At 41.9% G+C, this 20,243-nt stretch overlaps 1 protein-coding gene across 4 annotated transcripts in view; it reads left to right on the top strand.

The window, feature by feature from the left end:
* dpysl3 (dihydropyrimidinase like 3) overlaps nt 1-20,243 on the top strand; it is a 34,316-nt gene continuing 14,073 nt past the window's right edge. For 3 of the 4 annotated variants that reach the window (XM_029518754.1, XM_029518753.1, XM_029518755.1), the window contains exons 1-5: nt 7,207-7,383; nt 16,888-16,976; nt 18,061-18,245; nt 19,753-19,917; nt 20,076-20,137. In XM_029518754.1, the coding sequence (XP_029374614.1) occupies nt 7,345-7,383; nt 16,888-16,976; nt 18,061-18,245; nt 19,753-19,917; nt 20,076-20,137 (540 nt within the window). In that variant the 5' untranslated portion in view covers nt 7,207-7,344. Of the gene's footprint in view, nt 337-7,206; nt 7,384-16,887; nt 16,977-18,060; nt 18,246-19,752; nt 19,918-20,075; nt 20,138-20,243 lie in introns of those variants that run through there. The other variant, XM_029518752.1, reaches the window with a different exon arrangement.

Here is a 20,243-nt window from a genome sequence, read left to right as displayed (position 1 = left end):
ATGGCAGAGCGCAGGGGAAACTGGGAGCAGGCAGAGAACGACCTGCCGTGCTATCTGGCCCGGCCCGGCACGGCCGACCAGGTCCCCCGGCAGAAATACGGGGGCTTGTTCTGCAGCGTGGAGGGCGCGTTTGAGAGTAAGACCATAGACTTTGACGCCCTGAGCGTCGGACAGAGGGGCTCCCGCAGCCCGAGGACCGCCACACGACAGACCGGCCGAGAGGCGAGGAGCCCGGCGAGTGACAGAAGGAGCTGCCAGGGATGGAAGGACTCCCCCCAGGGCGACATCAGGAGCACGGCTGATAAAGAAGTGCTGCAGAACCTGGAAGATGAAAAGGTAAGGTGACTTTTTCAACTTTTTCCTGACTGACAGGAGACTGCTGCAGCATGTGTGAATGACAGGGCTTCCATTCAGTCTTTTCATTTAACACAGCTGTTTTAATCGGAGGAAATGGGAGTTTTTAAAGCCATAAATTACCTCAAAATGTCTTAGCCTCCTCACAAATCCCCTCTGGCACTGTTGTGGCAGACTGTGGGCCACACCTTAATAAACTCTGTCCATCATCCTCACATTATGTCATTTTGCCACATCACTGTATGGCCTGACTGATGGAGATTAACTTTTGTGGTGTAATTGCAGAGATTATTTAACTGGCATTTCATGACAGACGTGGCACAGACACTGAGCCTTAACAGTTCGAAAGGAATAAATATTTCAAGAGAAAATTTTATTTCCCAGCTAGTTTTTTAAGTATTATTCTTAAACCTTTGAAGAAAACAAAATATTGCCCATGTATTGAGACAACTCAAGGAAAAAAAAAAACAAAACATCCCCGCCTCACCAGGACAGAGTGACTGGAAAGCCTCAGTGGACAAATGAAACTATCTGTTGTCACTACAGCCCTGGGCCTGAAACCACAGAGCCAGCGACCACAATGCTGCAAAAAAAATGCAACAAGCGTTGTCCATGCATTTAACAACCAGCTATTTTTGAGTCGAATCTGTAGCCCTATAAAAACAACAGAACCAAATGCAAGCTAGTGTGAACTGTAGCCCTGGTAGACAAGACTGCTCTCCTCTGGGCCACTGTTTATACGCAGAGTGACACATTTTCTTCATGCCACACAGATAAGAAGTGTAAAACAACCAAACTGTTAACTGAGAAATAAATATGGGCATCCTCCGTCTCTGAAGCCTGATCTGCATTTTGACTTAAAAAAAAACCAAAAAAAACAAGCTGATTTCAGTCGTGATGATTCCCATTTAGACAGAACAGCATTAGTAGGATGTGCTTTTAGACAATATACAGGCGGTGGCAGCATTAGATTGGTATCATTGTAACAACAGTAATTTGCTATCATGAAAATTCACCCTGCCTTCAATGGCAAACAGCTTTGACATTTTCAGCATTATGGAAGGCAGAGGACTGAGGAAGATTGTCCTGCTTACACGAGGCAACAACAGTGACAACTGCAAAAAATGTTTTGGATTTTCAGTCACTTTTTAATGGAAATAGTCCAAGTTGGTAATTTTAGTGATAGCAGTGCAAAGTTTACATTTATTACAGTACAAAAAAATGTAATAAGGTAGATATGAAATGGATTCTGATGTAAAGGGAACTGATAGATTCGGGCACTCTGGACTCTGATGGTCCCTCTCACAACTTATGGCTTTGATTATTTTTTTGTTGTGTTTTGTGATCTGTCCTGTCGCTGTTTTCGCTTTCTTTAAATGTATTTTACTTTGTGAATGTTCTTGTGTTTGAATGTGTTTTTACTCATTTCCACCAACCTGCCAAGGGACTATGGATGGAAATCAGCTGTGGCTATAATCTGGCATGTTTACATATGATTGTTCATTAATGTGAGTCTTATTCCCTCAAAAAAAAAAAAAAAATAATAATAATAAAAAGAAATACATAAATACTCATACATTAAAGGCAAATAAAATCAAAAGCAATCGCCAGCTAAAAGGCAGAATGATATTGTTAGATGGACATTAACATTAAGTAATTATGCCATTGAAAGATGCAATTGGTTTGGATGAGCTCATTAACAGCACAGTATCATATTACAACACAAAGAGCTCTTGTAGTTGTGGAAACTGGGATAAAATTCATTAGAGAATCTGATGACTTGCTTAAACTTAAAGTAAATTCAAAGAATGTCTGAACTCTCTGCTATCTTTTGCGGCCCTGTTGTTTTTTTGTTGATCCAAGTGTAAGAGCAAAGTGTAGAAACAACAAAACTGCCTGTTGATGTTTCTGCTGTTGTGGCAGAACTCTGTTTGGTTCGCTGGAGATTAATGCCCGCAACAACCCAAAGTTGGAGAGGACTGATGAATTATCTCTGGTAGAACTGAGAAAGGTTTTCCTGTAAAACTTTTTTTTTGCCTGAATAGTTGGTCCACATTTATGTTATTGATTCTGTGGCAGACAGCAGACAATTTGGCACGCACTTCTCTGACTTAACTGTATCTGCATCTGAATCTTTAAAACAATATATATGATTTATTTCCTCTAAATATAAACTGTATCCTGCTTTTAACGTTTACTGTAGTGATGCATCGTCGCTCTGTGGAGGTCTGGTCTAGTCTAGTCTCTAGTCTCAGTTCATATACAGGTGCAATATTATATTATAGATTATATTATAGCTATGATAGATACATATTTATTTATCCTGAGGGAAATGCACTTACATGCATCATTCACACAATAAGACATACAGAGACATGCTGCCTCACAATGTGCTTTGCTTCCCAACATGACAGACACACAGCTCGTTTTTGTAGGTTTACAAAGACAAAATAGGCTCAGCAATGGGGAACTATACTGAAATGTATGTTGATAAGGAAAGAGGTAGAAAACTGGAGTTTGAATTTCTGCTTTTTTGCTTCATATCCAGCAGGAGTCAGTCACAAAAATATATATTATATGGACAGAGTAAACACAGTCTGAAACTCCAGGGGTCTGGGGGTCCAGTCCGTGGAGGTCTGTGGAGGGAGGGAGGGAGGGATCCTGTCATCATCATCCGTCCATCTACCACTTTTCCGTGCTGTCCAAAAAAGCCGTTCATTTTTACTGAATGAGATTAGTTAGATTAGAAGACCTGAGTTAGTAAAAATATTTGAATTTCCCATCACTACTTTACTGTCACAGTCATTTTTTCTCCTCTCAGTATAAACATAGACAGCTTCAATGAGGCAGTCAGACATTTTCCCCCTTGTGGCCTGATGCTGAACTGTAATATTGCACCTCCTGTGGTAAGAGATGATTCAGCAGAAATGAATTCTGAGTTAATGTGCTTTTTTTTTCTCCTCTCTGATATTTTTTGAGGACATCAGACTGACAGCACAGACAGGACACGCTTACTCTTCTGATATTATGTTAGTGCATTGTGGACACCAGTGTCAATATGTAAGCTAATGACAAATGTAAACTAATTTAATTCTGAATATAACTGTAGTCTGTTTATTGTTTGGGTTAATATAGTTATATTATGGCAATGTTTAAATTATTGTCTGTGTTTAATAAGCTTTGGTTGAAATGACAGTCGGTAATGGTCGTATTTATGGAGGTTACTGGCCTCTTCCTGTCTGGTGAGCTAATGAGTGCAATCAGCTGCAGTAATGGACTGAATTATGGGGAGTGGCCAGCTAGATGGCTGATTTGGGGATAACCCTGCCCCCCAACCCTTGCACCCCCACTTCCCTTCTCCTCTTTATTGTCCTGTAGGATGAACTCAGAGGCACTTCAACCATTTACATCCAGTCTGACAGACACACAGTTCATTTCAAAATGCAAACTGATATATATCTATATAAGCTTATCAATAAGCCTGTGTGAATTATGACAGTATCCCTCAGGTCCAGGTTAACGCTGCAGTCGGTAAAACATCCAGTTATAATCTGGATTCAGAGACAAACACTGGAAGACAAAGAGACAAGGAGGCACCAAGGGCCAGAAATTACAGTGGTGCTCGCAGTGCTGCTTTATGCATGACGGTCAGTTTATTTTCCATGGGAAGCAATACTCAGCCAACCCTGATGATTTCATAGTGATGCCATCGGGGTCATCTCAGCTTCTGCTTGAAAAGCTCAGATTTATAAGAGTAATTCTGTGCTATATACTAGTATGTAAGTATTAAGTTTATAGAAATGGCTGTTTACATTACAGCAATGAGAATTGTTGAGTTGCACTATGGGAAATGTGGGATCAAGTTGTTTTTTCTTTCTTTCTTTTTTTTTTTTAGTTCATTCACGGAAGAAACCTCAGCTACATTATTTTTCTTCTTTTTGTTTCTTGTAATTTTCCTCTAGAAAATCCTGAAGTAACCTTTTAATCCCTGTCAGCTAAATGTAATTCTTTTAATTGTATGTAGGCTACTGTGTCGTTTTCAACCAGAGGAAGTTGTAACGTCTACCTCCTTAAAATTGAGGCAGTGGGAGTATGGCTCCCACTAGTGTCCTTCCTGAAGTGATCACACATTGGCCAGAAAAATAAACACAATCTGATGGGCACAGGTTAATGATGCATTTTAAATGATTGCTGGGAGTTAAAACATTTGAAGCCACAGAGGTATGAGGTCGGTCTGCTGGTACAGTTTTGATGACAGAGTTTTTTCTGCGTCCTTGATCTGTCTGCCCCCTTATCTGTCTGTCAATGTCAGCTGGTTAATGTGGTCTGCAGAGGTTAGGAGGCCTACAAACTTCAACTGTGTTGCTGCCCACAGAATGCTGAGGTTAATGCCTCACTCCACCATTGCCATGAAAGGAAATGTCAGAGTGGAGGGGCAGAGTCTTTTTACCACAGCAACTCAACAATATAGATTAAAAAAAATGCCTCTTCTCCCAGTCCAAAACGTTTTGAAGATAAAATATTGTTGATATAAAACTTCTTAAACAAATGTGCCAAATGTAGGAGTAGTAATACAAACACTACAACAAATTCTTAAATTGACATTTTGGAAAATGTTACACAAAAAAAGTTCAAATCTCATATACTGTTATTCTACATTATTCTTGACAGTTACAAAAAGTCTGTACTGGATGAGACTTTTGATTTTTTGGTTTTATGTAGATTTCTTTTGGTTGATAATGTTATTATGTGCAATATGGCCAATATGGCCGAGAAGGGATGCTAGTGGACTGAAGGGGGTGTGTGTATGTGTGTCTGTGTGTCTCTGTGTGTGTGTGTGTGTCTGTGTGTCTGGTGTGTCTGTGTGTGTGTGTGTGTTGGGGGGCAGGTGGGGACTTAATGTCCAAACAATGGAGGCACATGGCTGGGTGGGGACATGCAGAGAGTCTCTCTCTCCCCTCCTGTCCATGTGTGTGTGTAATGTGGTGACAGCTGCTCCACCCTCCTCCTCCATCCTCTGTGTTCACAAAAACAAGACCATACAATGTCATGGTAGTAGTTAATTTATACTATCAACGTAATCTTGGCATATTATATGAATACTTCATTATATTCCGTTACACTGGGAATGTGGAATTTCATTTAATTTGCTATCAATTTCAACAGTTCTGACAGGATTGAGGGGATTTTGGAGCCAATCCCAAATGGAAATCTGGAATTTATTGCTGTAAATATATTAGTTTGTGACAGTTTGTGAAATCTGAATGGTTGTTTTTAATATTACGTTTTTACATCTTCAAATTTAGGTAAAGGTTTTTTCTTTCAGCTTTATAATAAGCAGGCTTACATTTAAATTTAAAAGTCAATGAATGTTTCTTGTCCAATGATTGAGGATTGTTGAGGATGATTGAAGATTGGGTATGATGGTGATGATGGTGGTGATGGTGGTGATGGTGGTGGTGATGATGATGGTGATGGTGGTGATGATGATGGTGGTGATGGTGGTGGTGATGGTGGTGATGATGATGGTGGTGATGATGGTGGTGATGATGGTGGTGATGGTGGTGATGGTGGTGATGATGGTGATGGTGGTGATGGTGGTGATGATGGTGGTGATGATGGTGGTGATGGTGGTGATGATGGTGGTGATAGTGATGATGGTGGTGATGATGGTGGTGATAGTGATGATGGTGGTGGTGATGGTGATGGTTGTGATGGTGGTGATGATGGTGGTGATGGTGGTGATGATGGTGGTGATAGTGATGATGGTGATGGTGGTGGTGATGGTTGTGATGGTGGTGATGATGGTGGTGATAGTGATGATGGTGGTGATGATGGTGGTGATAGTGATGATGGTGGTGGTGATGGTGGTGATGATGATGGTGATGATGGTGGTGATAGTGATGATGGTGGTGATGATGGTGGTGATAGTGATGATGGTGGTGGTGATGGTGATGGTTGTGATGGTGGTGATGATGGTGGTGATGGTGGTGATGATGGTGGTGATAGTGATGATGGTGATGGTGGTGGTGATGGTTGTGATAGTGATGATGGTGGTGGTGATGGTTGTGATGGTGGTGATGATGGTGGTGATAGTGATGATGGTGGTGGTGATGGTGGTGATGATGATGGTAGTGGTGGTGATGATGGTGGTGATGATGATGGTAGTGGTGGTGATGATGATGATGATGGTGGTGATGATGGTGATGGTGATGGTTGTGATGATGGTGGTGGTGATGATGATGATGGTGATGGTAGTGGTGGTGGTGATGGTGGTGATGATGATGGTGATAGTAATGATGGTGGTGATGATGATGGTAGTGGTGGTGATGATAATGATGATGGTGGTGGTGATGGTGGTGATGATGGTGGTGATGGTGGTGATGATGGTGGTGATAGTGATGATGGTGGTGGTGATGGTGGTGATGATGATGGTAGTGGTGGTGATGATGATGATGATGGTGGTGATGATGGTGGTGATGGTGGTGATGGTGGTGATGGTGATGGTGGTGATGATGATGGTGATGATGATGATGGTGGTGATGGTGGTGATGGTGATGATTTCTTCCAGCAGAGCGTTTTCTTCTGCTTTATTCTAACTAATCACTCTTTCCTGCCCACCCCCCTTCTGATCAGCAGACTCCTGCTTGTTCAGATGTAATATTCATGACAGCAGAACAGGCTCTGATCAATAAGACACAGTATGTGTGAGAAAATACGTCTGGCAGTTCAGACATGCAGGCCGGTCCCCCGCCGCTCCACTGCGCCCCCCGGTGGAGGCGCCGCGCCTCCGCCTCTTCCCGTTGAGGGAGGGGCCGGCTGGCTGGATCAGAGACGCTCCTAAAGCACCGAGCCAGGCACTTTACATCGCACTGACAGAGGGGCGACCATTCCCTGAAGCTCCCATCCAGGCGAGGGCCGCTGCAGCATCCGCACAGAGGGAATAGCGCTTTTTAAGAGCTCCATTTTAAAGGTGGAACCGACGGAAAAATGTCTTATCAAGGAAAAAAGAACATCCCAAAGATCACAGTGAGTACAGGAGTCATTTACGCTTCAGTGGCTGTGCGAACTTTAACGCCTGCTGATGCAAAATCTCAGGGATTGTAATTTTTTTTCCTTTATTTATTATTCTTTTTGGAGTCGATACATCACAAACCTGCCAAAGGTCTTTCTGTGGTCAGGCTTCACCGCAATGGTGAACAAATGCGCACAATGAAACGGCGTGAGCGGCAGGGATCCAGATAGATAAGGCGTTTTCTTAAAGGTGTCCTGCATCTCCTTTGTTGAGGGGATCCATGCGTGTGCCGAGCCGGCTCGCCCTTAAAAATCCCTGTAATGCATCAGCAGCGGAGTCTGCTGAGAGCCCATGATGGCACACTGAAAGATCGTTTCCTAATTTTATTGCTTTTATTACAATCCATTCGTGTATTTTGCATTATGTCCATCTCCTCCGTATTTCCTACCTCCCCAGCCCCCCAGCCCCCCAGCCCCACTCCCACTATCCCCCTCCTCCTTTACTTCAGTAAAATGATGAAAACCACGTTTTAGTCATTTTGATAATACTGTGTTGGACTTGAATGTGTTGACATGAATTTTGTTACGGGCCTAACTGATTATTGATAAGATGCAGTGAACAGGAGCTTCACTGTCAATAACCCAATGCTTTTAATGCACAGTGTTTTTAGTACACCCAGAGTGTTTAGTGGTTTATTTTAATGTCAGTAATAAAATGTGTCCCCTGCAGACAGACGTGGGCTTCTGTTCATGTTGCAGGCTGGTGCAGAGGAAAGAGAGGGAGAGGAGAGAAGGAGAGTTTGGGGGGGGGGAGGGATACACGCCCATTTGTGATGAGCTGGCCTTGTGATGGGGAGCTCGTATTCCTGCATCACCAGAAGGAGAAGGATTCAGACGGCTGTCAGAGCATCTAGGGTGGAGGTTGAACTGGTGCTGCTCAGTGTCAATTGGTGCCGTTATTCAAGCAGCCAGCTGGTTTTTTGGTGCGTGTTAAAAATGCAGAGAAACCTCTCCCACTCCCTCTGCTCCTGTGTGTGTGTGTGTGTGTGTGTGTGTGTGTGTGTGTGTGTGAGCCCAAAATGCCTGCCTTCCAGTTTTCATTGTTGCAGCTCAGGCTGCAGTCAGGGGTGTGTTGCCCAGCTGTAGAAGACACAGCCTTTGTCTCTCTTCTCAGCTGATATCACACCAAAGGGGGGATTTGGGGGGAGAGTTGGGCAGCTCGATCCTGTCGAGCTCCTTAATTCTATATCTCTATTTGCCTGTCAGTGCTCTTAAGGTAGGGCATGACACTCTGCTGTAATGTTATAAGGTGGGCCAGAATTTCCAATTTATTATAGGGATGAAAACTGGCATTATATCCACCGCCTACTGAGAGGATAGGTGTGCCTTTTTCATCTGTGTTCTTTTTTTTTTTTTTTTTGCACCCCTGAAAAGGCACAGTAGCTGTGTGTAAACGTGCAGCTCCACACACACAATCAGTTGTGCTCCAATTCGGAGCCCTCATCAGGAAGAGAGCTGTCTCCTCGCTCCCTGGTTTGATACTGAGGCAAGAAATCACAGACTGGAAAGATATGAAACGTGAGCCAGTTGTGTGCAGTTGGATGGCCTCGAGATTCTTCAGCACACCGAGGTGAAATTTTTCATTTGGGAGGTTGTTGTAATTTTCGACAGACAAGCTTCACCTGGTTGTCACCAAGGCGTTAACTTGAGTAAGCGGCGGCTACACACTACAGCGCAGTTCTCATACTGCTTTACCACTTATGGTAGCCCAGTCTTTACTCCAATAAGTCAAGTAATGCTTCTGGATGTTTTGTTCCTGGTTGATGTGGCGACCGCTGTGGTTACTGCTGGTAATACGTTTGGAAATGATACCTGCATCAACCGGCAAGCACGCCCTGAATTTGCTGACATAATTCATGTTATTATGCCGTTTTAATGAAGATGACATTCCCCATCCTGAACAATAAAACTGACTTCATGATTGAAGTCAGCTGGCTGTCACTTGCTGTGAATTCCTCGAGACAGGCAGTGCCAGAAAGAGTGATAACTACAACACAGAGATACAGATATATGGAAATACCCCAAATTGGCAAAAAATAGGTGCCAAATGGATTATAATGCAATGATAAAACTTAAAACAAATGCAACAAGTCTGCTCATGGTCTTTCTAAAAATTGTTACTGTCTGAAAGTTTTAGCTGGTATAACAGCACAGTTAGTTTTGGTGTTTTTAAATATTGTGAGCTTGTGAGGCATTGGAAACTACAGACATTGTGTACCACCGTACTGCAATCACTCATTTAAAATAATGTTGGTGATGCTGATCTGACAGATACAGTAATCAGTCTTAGAACAAATTGCATATTGATTTAAAGCTCAGAAGCTAGCTTTAAGTAAAATTTTCTGTAAAAAAGAATTGTTTTGGACCTCACACAGTCATATTAGAGTAAACATGTAGATAATTTCACTGATTGACCATAAAGATTTCTCTCCTTATTTCCATGCTTGTCCATTCTGTTCTTGCTGTTTCCTCTCGTCTGCTCTCAGCCAGAGTGGCTCTGTCAGATTCCTAGGTGTGGTTCTTCCCTTCCCTCATACCGTCTCACAGCAGTCTCAGTGTTGCTCCGGGCTGGTACATGTCATCAGTAATCCCCTCCAGCTGGAATTAGCATCTGCGGGCATGAATCAGGGCCGGCAGACGGTGGCTCTGCACCGGGAAATTAAAGCCGTTCCCCATGTCGACGCACCACAAAACCGGGCCCCGGCACACCAGTCTGAGCCATTGCCATGCAGGCTGCAGCCAACTGGGCTCGAGTGCAAGCTAAATAATCTGTGGCCACCCAGATGTTGCCTTGCGACTCGCCATGACAACCAGCATACAGCTGTGATGACAGAAAAATACAACCCCATGTTGGGTTTGTTGTGTGGGGATGTGATTCAACACACACTTACACTCAGTCGCACACGAACAGACACTTTGACTGAGAGAGTTTATAATTCAACCTGTCTTTCCCAATCAGATCCAGACTGTGTTTTTTTTTTTTCCATCGCCATGGTTACTATTCCAGCCTATCACAAGATCAACATTCCAGTCAAACAAGATTCCTGTAAGACTGCGGCTGGTGGGAGCCTCTGCTATTAATTTAGATTGATAAGTCTCATTGTTTTTACTTTTCCAGAGCGTGAAAAAAAATCCAGTGCAGTTTTTGGTAAAGAGTAAATATTTTTGCTTGCTAGGCAACAGGGCTGAAGCAAAGGCACTGGTGAACATTCAGGATGACTTCCCTTCTCCACTGGTCTCTGCTTGCTTCCATGCACTCTCTCCACCCACTCAACAGCGTCCGTCTATGCCAGTGGAGGCCTCTCCTTCAATGTCCACTGAGACCTTTTGGCCTGTTTTGTTGCCGTGGACTTTTCTAGCATCGTTTCCACTTATTAAGCTCTGAGGGCTGGTTATCATTCATTTGCATCCCAGTTTTATGAGCGCCTCTCCCTCCACTCTGGTGAATGTGGAAAAAAGTTGTCAGTGGATATCGGTGTAGTAGTACAAGAGCAACATCCTGTCGTCTATTTTTGATTACTGCTGGCTTGTGTAACAGAAAATGACAGTTTCCTGTGCAGCGAGAGGTGTGTTATTTTTGGTGCTTTGTTCTTTTTAGAATTGAACGACAAGATATTTTTTTCCACCCAAATTTTACTCTACTTTGTAGCCAGGAATCGCATAGATGAGCCTGTCAGCACCAGAAGAAAAAAGTTTCGGAAGGTAAAAAAAATGAAAATGACTCGGTTATTTTTTCCAGTGATTTCAGAGGAGTGAAGCAGCTTCAATCACAGTTTTCCAAAACCATCCAATTTCCGTTTTATCTGTTCAGATTTATAACGGGCATTAGTATGCGTTGGTTTGACTGCAGCATGTTAGGATCAACCTTTTGCGAGGATTTGTTTTTCAGTTGTAATATCCGCGTGATGCTCGATTATCTTCCTCCAGCCGTCCTAATTTGTCAGCAGAGGCAGCTTTAAAGTAGTAGTGCAGCAAATCCTCTGCTCTTTACCAAGTGTTGAGTCTAGGACACAGTCACAGGATACATTCTCAAAGTGAGCAAGCAGGGCTACACAAACAGAAATGTTCGAGTTGGAGCCACAGACGATTCACATTCTGAAATGCCTTGTGATTTGCTTTACTGTTGATGAAAGATAATTTAGCTTTTTTACATCAATCTTTTGTAGAGCATAGATTTGTTTGGCTCTGCTGTGACTCAGCTTTAGTGGCTGTTTCGTCCTCATGCTGCACAGTCACTTTTAGCATTGGGTACAGCTAAGCCGAGCAAACTAACCATAGTGAACTCATCCCTATTATATGTTATTATAAATGTGGTCTGAGTGAGCGCTGAACTTCAGCCACTGTGTAGCCTTTTAAAAATGGAGAGACAGGAATGAGTGTGATTTGGCACAAATCAAACCGAGGCTAAGTTTCTTCCATCACAGTTTGAGTAAAAAGTAATACCCAGGCTGTGTTGTCTCGTAAAAGCACAGACTAAAAAAAACAAAACAAAACAGGAAGTTCCTTTTCCATGTGGCTATTTGATTGGCGCTAATTAGCTAGCTACAGCTAATGCTACCTTTTAATTCATGTTTTTCAAGCCATTCATATGAGCCTGTCACTTTTAGCTCTGAGTCAATATTTGGCAAACTTAAACAATAACGATGTACCATGTGAAGAAACTCTACAAAGCTAAGCTACAGTCAGCCTAGCCTGCCACTCCAGAGTTAGCAACCTGGTGACATATTAATCTCCAAAATACACTAATGAGGACTTAAACATGCAGTTCGACCTCTTCTTGTATTGGTTTGCACAGTGTACAAAAACGAATAATAGAATGAATTGAATTACTTTCAAACATTTTTTAGAGAGAATAATTAATGTAATTTTTGCTTACTGGCTTTAGCTTTAGCAGCCGCCTACCATGTTTTTGGTATAGCATCATTATAGCATGAATGACACGTATTATCTGTATAATCAGAGCAGGTTAAGGCAGATGAATTTGCACAGTGCAAGGGTCCAATTTGGGTTCTGCTTTCTGTGTGATTACATCTTCAGTACATCATTATTTCAGCCATTGTGGGTCGCTCATTCTGCAAGATTTTCTCTCACTTCTAACACCTTGGCGGTGTAAAAGTGACTGACAAACAAGGACATGGTCACTGACCTCGGAAGTTCAACGAGTCAGGATCAACATCACTGATGCCTTGCAGAAATCTTCTAATACAGGCGAATATCCAGGCTCAATCTATTGCTGATCTAAGTTGACAAAGATGAATGTTAAAACTTTCAGGGGGTAAATTAGACAAATTGCAAGTTCAATACAGATTAAAATTAGATTTGAAGTTTAGTATTTCGTGTGCACATAGATGATATGTAAAAGGTTGCATGTACATGTATCCTCCATCTTGAATCAGCTGTATTTTTGCAGTCCCATTTCAAATTCACTATTTTGTCATGCACACACCGCCACAGCCACTGAATGCCAGAAACTCATCCTTGCCAAAGCCAAGGCTGCAACAGAAATTCCAACAGCATTATGACTGCGGTGTCTGTTCATTATGTTGATAGTGCTATCTTGTTGATGTTGTAACAAATGGTGAGCTTTATTCCCATAACCGCATAATAGCAGTCAAATTAAACTCCAGCAATGTTGCTGTTAGACAGTCAGGATAGCTTTGTTACTTAGGGAAGACGCTGGTTAGCCTTCCCATGTTATAGCTACATTTATAAAAACATACATTTCTCTTTTGAAATTGTCAAAATAATGTTGAGAAATCATATATGGAATAAATTACAGCACCCTGGATAAATTCCTGTGCCACATGCTGGCTGTGTAAATGGGAAACAGCAGGATGTTGTTTGCTATATTTACCATAAAATATTCAAGTGAAGTTTTGCTGAATGACCTGAGTTCTTGTCAATGTGTCACTTGAGGATGACACGTAAGGTGTGCTGTTAAAACATATCAGGAAAACCTCAGATACATGTTTATTGCAGTTATATTCATGAAGTGTGATTAAGTTACATTAATAATAATAATAAAAAAACGAACTCTCTGTCTCACTTCACATTAGTCTTTGAAAAGTCACCCATGCTGCCAAATGCTATCACCACTTAGATTTAAGTTATGTTCTTTAAATTCTTTGACAGTGTGGAAATGCTTGCTGTCATTTAGAAAATCCCCATTGTTATGCATCTGCATAATGATTTAAGATGTTAATGTTAAACTTTTCAACACTGAGTTTTCTACCAAGTGGAAAAAAATGAGGTCTTAATCAAATGCAGTCGGCATTTATAGTGAGTTCATTGTGTAGCTCACTGGCAGATTCACAAAATGAGGAATACTATAATCAGCAAGCCCACAGTTGCCATGTTGTAATGGAAATGGAAAGATATTGATTGACAAATGATTGTGATCTCTTGCTGTTATACACCAGAGAGTGGGTGAATGGGTGTGTCTGTATCTGTGTGTGTGTGTGTGTGTGTGTGTGAGTGAGAGAGAGAGAGAGCCGGTGCTGAAGCCTTTCAGTAAGGCACCCATGCATGAGGACACACCCCTCACTGCAGTATTATAAATCAGGTAAAACCTATTTCTCTGTCTGATGTAGGTCTGAACTGCTGAATTATTATGATCTGTTATTAGTGAATGAAAGCCAGTCAGTTTCATTATGGGTTGTTTTATTTCATCAAACAATGAATGGTTTTGTCTAATATATGACGGGAAGTCTAATGTAGGAAAAAAACACCATATTGTTTCCTGACTAAAACCATTAAGTCATCAAAATTTTCTGCAGATGCACGCTCTGATTTGGTCATCAGTGACATAAGCAGTTTGCTATGCCTCATTGCTCACTATATGTAACCTGAGTCACTTGGGCATCTGTGATTAATTTCAATGTATAAATTCTATGTATTTTAGTTTAGACTAAGATGTTTGGACTAAATTACTTAATCAGTAAATAACTAGTGAGTGTGTTGGACATTCATTCTCAGCGCTGAAACTTTCACTTTATGAAAAATTTGAAAAGAGTGAACAGTGAATTTAAACTTCATTAAAGACTTAAAGTGAATCTACGATCCCACTGCTATCAGTTCATTTGTAGTGACTAACTGTTCAACCAATCTGTATTCTAAAATGTAAACCTTTTCTGCAAAGCAATGTTAATCCTGGTAGGTCATGGATTTAATGCTGCTGACTTGGATTATATTAATAGTTATTGCACAAAAAAAAATGAAGTCCCAGTTCAGTTCATGAACGGGGAGTTACAGCAGCTGAGGTGTGTGCTTCCCTTCCGACTATCCGAGTCGATGAGCGACAGTTTGAGGGCACAGCGCTCTAAAGTATGAGCTATAGTGGTGCTGTGTTCCAGTCACTGACTGTGCTGTAATGTGTTGCTTCAGGGTGTGGTTGTCTTAGGAGGTTTTAGGCTCCTTTTCACACTACTACATCATGACACACACACACAAACACAATAAATTAAGAAAATACACAATGTGTGTGTCTAACCTCTGCAGAAATGGACGCTGTCCCATTAGAGCTTCATACAGAAGTGCTTCATATCATTTTTTTGAAGTATGAGGGAGTGGTTTCAATTCATTAGAGTGATGAAACACTGAGTCCACAGCCAAGGGTGTGAATCGAAGAAGTATGTCCATCCTAGTAGGAGCTGCTGTTTTGCAGTGTGAATATGTTACTGATGTTTTACTTGCTTATATTGATGTTATTAACCATAAACGGTTATGTCGTAAAGCTGCATTTAAATGATTGAAAGGCTTAGTTTTTTGTTTTTTCTGTTTGAGGGAGAAGTCTGTCTTTATCTCCATATATTTGTGTATTGACAAGCTGTGAGTAATGATTGTTGGCATTGTGGATTTAATCAGTAATGGACAGTTTAGTGGTTAAGCTGCAACCGTCAATTAATTGATTAATCCATCAGAAGTGAAATCAGGGACTCTTTTGTTCCATCAACAAATTCTCAAAACGTATTAAGTCTGTCTGATCCCTCAGATTGGTGAATTCAACTTGATGTGGAATTTTTTCCACATCAAGAAATTATAATGGACATATTCACAAACCTTCTGATGTTATATGGACAAATCAAATAATCAGCCAACAAAATAATTAGTATATCCAGTGCAAATGAAAATAATCATAACTTGAGCAACTGGGAAACCATTTTTGACAAGTTGATTAGTCGACTTTTTGAGGTCTACACACTTTATGCTGCTGACTCCTTGTGTCATTCTGTCAATCAGCAGGATAAACAGCAGCCAGCCGGCTGCACAGGTGCCCATCCACACACCAACACCCCTCTCTGTCCATGTAGGGCTCCAGCTTTCCTTGAAGTCAGCAGAACCAGACACCCACCATCCCTCCTCGACCTTCCTTGTAGTCTATCTTCCTGCAGTCATCCCATCACCATGACAACAGCCTTCTCCAGTTAGTCCGTGGTGCAGTGGCAGCAGCAGCAGATTTGATGTCTGACTGTGTGGCGTCATGGCAACGCCCAAATCAGACCACATGATGACGAGGCTGAAGGGTTCCTCAGACACGATGGCACTTTTGTAGTTTAATTTTTCCACTGCAGAGCAGATTGTTATTTTCCCTTCTCATTAAAGGCTCAATCATCAAGATGTTTTGGATCTATTGAATAAATTGAATATACTGAGAAAATAATGTCCATTGCCAGAGTTGTTGCGTAATAGATTCTGGATAAACGTGGTTAAGTGGTTAATCCACGATCAGTCGGGTAAAGCAGCTTCAGCGCTGCTTCATGCAATCTTCTCAAATTTTATTACACTGCCATTTTAATGCAGGAGAATTTAAGTTAAAGAGGAATTTTGTTTTCTATGGCTTTAGAAATGGTCCTCCCCTGGAGGTTAGAGTCAGCACGACTGCTGCAGCTACGCTATGCATCTGCCCTCAGAGCACATCCAAAGTGTGTAAAGCACACATATAATCATCAGACCGGCATTCCCAGATTTCCTCACTCTGTATTTTTTTGTTGTATTTTAAAGTATTTATAATGCAATGAGAAGTACACACAGACACCAGCTAAGTTAACAGAGAGAGAAGTCTTTCCACTGGTCTGACCCAACAAAAAGGGAAAGCTAGCCGGGAAGGTGGGGGGGGGGGGGGGGGTGCAAGAGGGCCACAGTGTTCAGCCAAACTATGTGTAGTGTGTTTACATGGAAATAAGAGTGACAAACATGCCCCATTTTCCTCCCAGCCATGAATGAACAAATGAATGAAATATTCTTTGCCTCCTCTGAGTGGAAAACGAGGGATATAATGTAACTATGGTGAAAGAGTTAACCATTGTGCATTTCCAAACATAGAGCACAAACGATTTGGCAGATCCTCCTCCAGCGAGACGTTGCGAGCCAAAACTGGGGCTCTGTTGGAAGAAACTTCTCTGAATAATAGCATTTCTTTTTTCTCCTCTTCCTCCTGTCCTCCCATCATTCTCTTCACAGAGCGACAGGCTTCTGATCAAAGGCGGGAGGATTGTGAACGATGACCAGTCCTTCCATGCTGACATCTACATGGAGGATGGCCTCATTAAGTAAGTCTTCCACTGGCCTCATTTCTCCTCTGCTCTTATCTGTTCCCGTTAGCTTTCATTCCTCAACTCAGGCTCATCGTATTTGCTGTCTTGTAGTAAAGTTTAACTCTATCTCACATCTTCGATCTCTATTATCCATCAAAAGGGTTTGGCCAGGTCATTTTGTGTAATGTTAAAGGGACGTTCTTGCTCTTTATTGTAATGTTTTTGTCTATTTTGACATTACTCACATTTGCTGTTTTGAAGATTCAATGCAAGAATACAGTTTTCAGTCGAACAAAATAAACACCTATAGTTTGACTAATGGTGGAGCTGATAACATATTCTATTAATATGTATTTAATTATAATCAGAATTTGTAGAGGGGAAGTTGGACAGTCAAAGAAAACCAAACCTCAACTCGAAATAATGGTGAACCTTCCCTTTAGAGCACCAATAATGGAGTAAGACTGAAGTTCACAATGACAAACAAGCGTTCTGCTTACTAAAATCAAAGGAGAGTGGACTAGTTATCAGGTGGCCAAGTTTACACAGTGTCTAGTCTCCGGTTTTGTCTCACGAGACGAGGCCAGGGAAAGTCTCTCCTTGAATCGGTTTGTCCTCTCCCTCACTCTCTTGTCCCCTCGTCCCCACTTGAATTCCAGTGCTAGGCCCTTTGTCTCCATAGACAGCTCCTAGAACGGCATCCACAGAAAGCCTGGTGTTGCATAATAATCACCCAGATGCCTTCTGGACCATTGGGCTGCTGGCAAACCCACAGAGACACTGGCCTCTGTCCGCTTGTCTTTCTGTCTGACTTGTCTCCTCTGCAATGTCTGAACAACAGGGCCCTCCAGGGATTAAAAGTTGATGTACTGACATGGTGACACTATACTGCTTGTCTGTTTTGCTTTCATATTAAAGTTTTTGACTAGCTAAAACTCTTTTAATGGGGAAAATACTTACTTGAAATACTTACTATTAGATAATTTCAATGTAACAGCTCAGATTCAGTTGTGCACTGTGCATTATAAGTAACAGAGCAAATGAATGTTATTTTCTGCAGCATGCTCCTCTTTCATGACATTATCATAACCCTCGACAGGCAGATCGGCGACAATCTGATTGTGCCCGGTGGCGTGAAGACCATTGAGGCTCAAGGAAAGATGGTGATCCCGGGTGGCATTGACATCCATACCCACTTCCAGATGCCATACCGTGGAACTACAACTGTGGATGACTTTGCTCAGGGATCAAAGGCTGCTCTTGCCGGAGGAACAACCATGATTGGTAAGTGACGATGGATGAAATTCAGACAGAAAGCTAAATTGAGGGGCAGATGTAGGGGGGGGGGAGTTGGGTAGAGACTGCAACAGAGTAAAAGAGAAAGGGATGGGAAGTCTGTTTTCAGGCCACTCTCCAAAAGCAGGCCATACAAAAGGCTGTGTGTAAGGGTGATCGGACTGGGAGGAGGGGCATAAAGTGAAACACTACTCTCTTAGAATGAGAGCATCGATGTGCGTCTTTACGCTTGTCTGCATACAGCATGAGTTTGTATGTGTGTTGGTGCATGTAGTTTAGAGACCAGACGCTATCACAGCCAGCAGCTGGTAGATACCACAGTCTCATTAATGCCATTTACTTTTTTTTGAGCTGAATGCCACTATGCTGCCTCTTTGCCAGTGTGAGCCTGTGTTCAGACAGACACTGTCACTAACAGGCGTGTTACTGTAGTAAACTCTATTCATGGAATCCATTCATTGAAGGATTATATTCCGGTGGGCGTGAGCGATACTAAGAACATGCACTGTGGTTTGTATCTGCCTGTGTTCATTGTGGGGTGGATATGTTTTACTCTGCTAACAGATGATGGGGTGTGTATGTGATGGTGGACAAAGTAAGATGGCTTGCATCATAAACAACAGTGTTTTGTTTCATGACTACCATTTCCAGCTCTATCCTATTGACATGCAAAGACTAGATAAGAAGATTGGATTTTCCTTAATGAGATAAAGAAGCTGGTCAGGTGGTGAGCCAGCAGGAGACCTTATTTTATTACAGCTGAGTTGGATGGAATAGAATATTTTGTGCGCTGGGACTCTATTGTTTACAAAGGGGATTTATTTTAATGAATAATTTAGAGTGCAGGATTAAAAGAATTTTTATCTGCAAGAAGATGACACTTTTTTGTTGTTAAAATCTGTGTTTCAGCAGAAAGGTTTGCATTTGTTTTACTTAATAGCATTTACACACCCCATCATGCATAAATGTAGATACACTTTACACTGTAACACAAAAACTAAATATGTTGCCATTATTGCCACCAAAAGTATCTTACTGCCATGCTGAAGACATTTTTACAATGGGCGGTTCAACTGAAAAAATCCCGTCCTTAGCTGCCAAACTGCAACCTTCAAAATTGATTATGGTTACATAACAAATGAATTTTTCAAGGAGAGCCGCACCCAGACAAAAATGGTCGAAATGTAATGTGACATCTGTCAAGGTTGGTCCCCACTGGCCAAGCACTACAGGAACTCAGACAGACAGCTGATTATGCAAGATAAACAAGGGAGGGAGAAAGTAACAACACCAGAGGACAAATCCTGACATCACCCTGTCCTCATTGTCCTATGTGTGACTGTCCCCTCTCTGCCACTTCTTTGTTTGTCCATTTGTTCCATGCCACCTGCCACTTCTCCTCTCTGCGTCTTTCACCTTCTCTCCAAACGCCTCTTTTCTTCCTACAAAACCTCAAATCTTTCTCATCCCCTTGTCATCTGCTCCTTCTCTCCAGTGGACCATGTGATCCCGGAGCCGGGGAGCAGCCTGGTGGAGGCCTTTGACCAGTGGAGGCAGTGGGCAGATGAGAAGGCCTGCTGTGACTACTCCCTCCATGTGGACGTCACCCACTGGAACGACAGTGTGAAGCAGGAGCTGGATAGCCTCATTAAGGACAAGGGTAGACTGGGATTATGTTCATTTTAGTTTTTTTTTATTAAAATTGCTGTTAAATATTTTTAAAGGCTATTTGGTTTTGCAGTAAATGAATCATACAGAGGCAGGGATTTAAGGGTTAAGTTAAACCAAATGTGAGAGTTTATTTATTCTTATTTACAGGGGTGAACTCGTTCCAGGTCTACATGGCTTATAAGGACTACTACCAGATGAGCAACAGTGAGGTACAAAAACTTAAATTAAATGACTTATAGACGTGTCAGTTTAAATTGATATGAGATTTAATAGCCCTATTTTATCTAACCAAACCATCCAGATAAACATAACGTC

This window comes from Echeneis naucrates, chromosome 14 (genome assembly GCF_900963305.1).
Source record: "Echeneis naucrates chromosome 14, fEcheNa1.1, whole genome shotgun sequence".
Classification (NCBI taxonomy): domain Eukaryota; kingdom Metazoa; phylum Chordata; class Actinopteri; order Carangiformes; family Echeneidae; genus Echeneis; species Echeneis naucrates.
Note: the sequence above shows the minus strand (reverse complement) of the source record. Positions and strands in the feature narration are given on the sequence as shown.